This window comes from Myotis davidii, unplaced genomic scaffold (assembly GCF_000327345.1).
Source record: "Myotis davidii unplaced genomic scaffold, ASM32734v1 scaffold428, whole genome shotgun sequence".
NCBI classification, from domain to species: domain Eukaryota; kingdom Metazoa; phylum Chordata; class Mammalia; order Chiroptera; family Vespertilionidae; genus Myotis; species Myotis davidii.
In genome coordinates, this window is record NW_006299834.1 from 3,309,986 (window position 1) to 3,314,169 (window position 4,184).

The window sequence follows — 4,184 nt, forward strand, 5'->3', positions numbered from 1 at the left end:
CTCTCTCCCCCCTAGTATCTATGTCCATTGGTTATACTTATATGCATGCATACAAGTCCTTTGGTTGATCTCTCACCCTTCCCCCCACCCTCCCCTGCCTTCCCTCTGAGGTTTGAGGGTCTGATGGATGCTTCTTTGTCTCTGGATCTGTCATCCTTTCCGTTCTCTATTTTATGTACATGTCCTTATCCTCTCCCAGAGATTTAACTACTACCTGTATCTTGATGACTCACAAGTCTCTCCCCAGTGTTGATCTTTGTTACAATCTTCAAAGACATCTATACAACTACCTCACATCAATAGTCTCTTTGCCTTATGTTCCATGGGCCCCTAAAGCACAACGTAACTAAAATAATCCTCCCCAAAACTGGGTCTCCCTCAGCCTCCTTTGGAAATACTATTATCCCACTTAAAGAAAAAATCTGGGATCTCATCAGCATCTTCCTCTCACCAAACATACATTATTTCAGTATATACTTTCTTCCCTATTCCTCCTGCCTTAGCTCTGGCATAGTTTCTCACCATATCTATTCCAACTGTTTTTTTAATTGATTTTCTTACCCTCAAGACCCACCCCACCTCCACTGCCATTAGAATTACCTGTATAAAGTGCAAACCCACATTGCCTTTGCATTGTCTTTCATCCATCCTCAAGGTAAAATCCAATTCCCAATGCATGATATTGTTCAAGGCCTGGTACCTGTTCCCCTCTCAGCTTCAACTCACAAAACCACATTGCTTTAAGCACCCCATGGTTTCATGTGCCTGTAACTTTGTATATGCTGTTTTCAGTTGAAACTGCCTTCCATCTCACAGGGCAAATTTCTTTTCAACCTTCAAGATGCAGGCTTAGGGAAACCTATTCTATGTAGTCTTTCTTGATTCCTCTCTCTTCCTATAGGTGATGTGGATGGATCCTTCCTCTGAGTTAGCAACTGACCTTGGTATATATTTCCACTAGGCTTGTGCACGTTGTTTATACTACTAGGTTGTAAGTTTGCTGAACACAGGATCCAAGTCTGATTTATCAATGCATGACCATCATTTAAAACAGCACTAATACAAAGGACATCCCAATAAATTCTTATGGAATAAACACAGTTACTTTGCAGGGGAAAAATAAAGTCAACTCAATATAATATTCTTAGTTTACTCAAATAACGATGCTGCTTATAAATTACAATAGTTTATCCAGGGCCACAGTACAAACTTCATTTCATTCATTCAGTGAATGAGCCACCTGCTAGGTATCATGCTCTGTTCTAGGAACACCATGGTGAAATAATGCTTGGGTCTCAAGGCAGTACGTTACTTGTATGGGACCCTCAGACTTCCAGGGAGAAGCTGTGAAGGAAACTTTGGGATTAACAGCAGGACCTTGACATAAAACTGTTAAATTCATTCTTATATCTTGTAAATCAGAGAGCACTGCTTAAAAAAAACAAAAAAAAACCATAATCTGCAGCAGGGATGAAGAAAAAGGCATGTGCCTCACCTTCAGCTACTAAGCTACTAATCTAGTTTGGTCAGTTAACTAATGCCCTCTAGCTTAGTCCAAGACAACTTGTCAATTCGTTAACAGAAAGGGCTTCGGAAAATAAGGCTAACTTCTGAAGACCTACACACAACTGGCGGTGGGGGCAGGGAATAACAGTTGCCTGCTACAAGAACAGCAGAGACGGCCGGTGAGGCCGGCTACTGAAACAGCAGATTCAACTCAACCAACTTTACTGAATGCTTACTACGGGCCCAGCACTATGCTCGGTGTTTTCAGAGCAAGGGCCTATGGCCAGTTTTACGGCAATTGCTGGTCACATAAAAATTAAACAGATTAACATACTCAGCTTTTATAGCCAATTTATTGACAACTTATGATTAAAATGCTTTTAATCCTTTTCCATATTGTATGTTGATTTTATGTAGTGTTCTTGTTTTTAATGAAGTAGCTATTTCTATTAAGGCTATTCAAAAAATTGTAAATGCATATTGGTTCTTCAATAAACCAATGAGTTTGGGAAATTTTAATATTGATATTGAAGATAATAATAATAATCATTACCAACTGTTTATGCTGTGCACAGCAATATGAATCATGGATGTCTCAAAAGCTCTCATTTAAGATATCCCTGTCCTCAGAAGTCTTACACTCTTGATAAGAAGAAGAAAACTAGCACAGGAAGCAATTCCACAAAAACTAAGTGCTAAATTGTGTGGCACCGAAGTTTCGGGAATGCAGTAAAAACAATGGGCTAGATAATCTATGCAGCCCTCATGGAAACTAGGATTTCACCTGTAATTGACAGGGTTTAAAGCAGTGATGCTCAAACTTTTTGGCCTCAGGGTCTCCTTAGAGTCTTAAAAATTATTAAGGCCCTAGCCGGTTTGGCTCACTGGATAGAGCGTCGGCCTGGGGACTGAAGGGTCCCAGGTTCGTTTCCGGTCAAGGGCTTGTACCTTGGTTGCAGGCACATTCCCAGTAGGGGGTGTGCAGGAGGCAGCTGATCGATGTTTCTCTCTCATCGATGTTTCTAACTCTCTATCCCTCTCCTTTCCTCTCTGTAAAAAAATCAATAAAATATATTTTAAAAAAATTAAGGACCCTAAAGAGCATTAGTTTATTTAGCTCATAACTGTCAATATTCACCATATTAAAAATTAAACTATGAAAAAATTTAAATATTTATTCCTAAATACTCATTTAAAAATACAGCCCTAGCCAGTTTGGCTCAGTGGATAGAGCCTCGCTGCCTGCAGACTGAAGGGTCCCAGGTTCGATTCCAGTCAAGGGCATATGTCCAGGTTACGGGCTAGATCCCCGGTGGGGGGCGTGCAGGAGGCAGCCAATCAATGATTCTCTTTCATCATTGATGTTTCTGTCTCTCTCTCCCTCTCCCTTTCTCTCTGCAATCAATAAAAACATATTTTAAAAAACACACAAATAAACATTTTAAAATTAAAAATATTTTAAAAGATAAAAATTTGAGAAAAGTGCCATTGTTTTACATTTTTGCAAATACCTTGCTTAAGAGACAACAGCTGGATCTTAATTTCTGCTTTTGCATTCAATCTTGTAGTCTCATATGTCATGTAGCATCTGGAAAACTCTACAATCATGAGAAAATGAGTTTAAAAGGCATGTATCACTCTAGTATTAATAAAATAGTTGTGACCTCATACACCCCCTGAAAGGGTCTGGATGGCAGGTGGGGAGGAGTCCTCAGACCACACTTTGGCTGATCATTAATTTTAAAAGAGAAAGAATGGTATAAGCAAGGGCTGGGCAGGAAGGAAGTGGGTGGCTTGGAGAGCTGTAACTTCCATGTACTCACACTTATTCCTAATATCTTGGCTATAACCAAGCTCCCCTCCATTGTGAACCTGACACAGAAATGGCAGGGCAAGGTGGGGTTCTGGTGACAGTGGGACAAGGAGCCTCTCCCTCACCATGTGTTGTGCGCTTCCCCTGGCAACATTCCCTGGAGGCCACGTCAGGTTTTCCTCTCTGGCGCCTACACTGTGCTTACTTTCTCGAAGCTGTAAATGGTTCACAAGAAACTGCCTTCCCATGGCTTCCCGAGGCTGTGTTTTAAAAAATGAAAATCATCTCTTGCTACAGTCTCAAATTCTTCAGACATTTCTTGATCTGGCTGTCTTCAAAAAGCAAAGTTAACATCAGCCACGTAGCCAGTTTTCCCTTGCCAATATCATGTGAGTTTGCTATTCCATTCTCGTGCATTTTGTGCACTGTAAAAACAGTTCCTGGAGCATCATATGTCATGGATCTAGTTGCCATAAACTGAAAACATTTTCTTCATATTTTGTGGCACAAACTAAAAGCATTCTGGATGTGGTTTGCACACAGTCCATCTCTAGCCCCAAAAGAGGTTTAAATATATGGAAAGACAGAGAAAGGGAGGCAGCTATTACCATTGTTAAGCTATTATTTTTCTCAACAATCAATGTTCAATAGTGGATGCTTTTTAATTTAAAAATTTACCATGATTAAAGTTCTAAAGCCCTGCAAGTAGTACAATTGTTTATTTTATGTAGCAAGTTTTAAGTTGTTGAACAGTATTTTATAGTTAAGAGAAACAATGATGAAACAAGCTTCTCTTTTGATCTCAAATTTTTTAAAAAATAGAAAAAACTATGAATCTATATATTTTTCAGTCTTTTTAATTTTA

The 4,184-nt window shown here is 39.4% G+C and overlaps 1 protein-coding gene across 4 annotated transcripts in view; it reads right to left on the reverse strand.

The window, feature by feature from the left end:
* Window positions 1–3,658, reverse strand: part of TNRC6B (trinucleotide repeat containing 6B) — a 177,582-nt gene extending 173,924 nt beyond the window's left edge. For 2 of the 4 annotated variants that reach the window (XM_015571923.1, XM_015571922.1), the window contains exon 1: window positions 3,445–3,658. In XM_015571923.1, coding sequence (XP_015427409.1) covers window positions 3,445–3,567 — 123 coding nt within the window. In that variant the 5' untranslated portion in view covers window positions 3,568–3,658. The remainder of the gene's footprint in view (window positions 1–3,444) is intronic. The other 2 variants (XM_015571924.1, XM_006775981.2) reach the window with 2 other exon arrangements.
* Window positions 3,659–4,184: the final 526 nt, after the last annotated feature.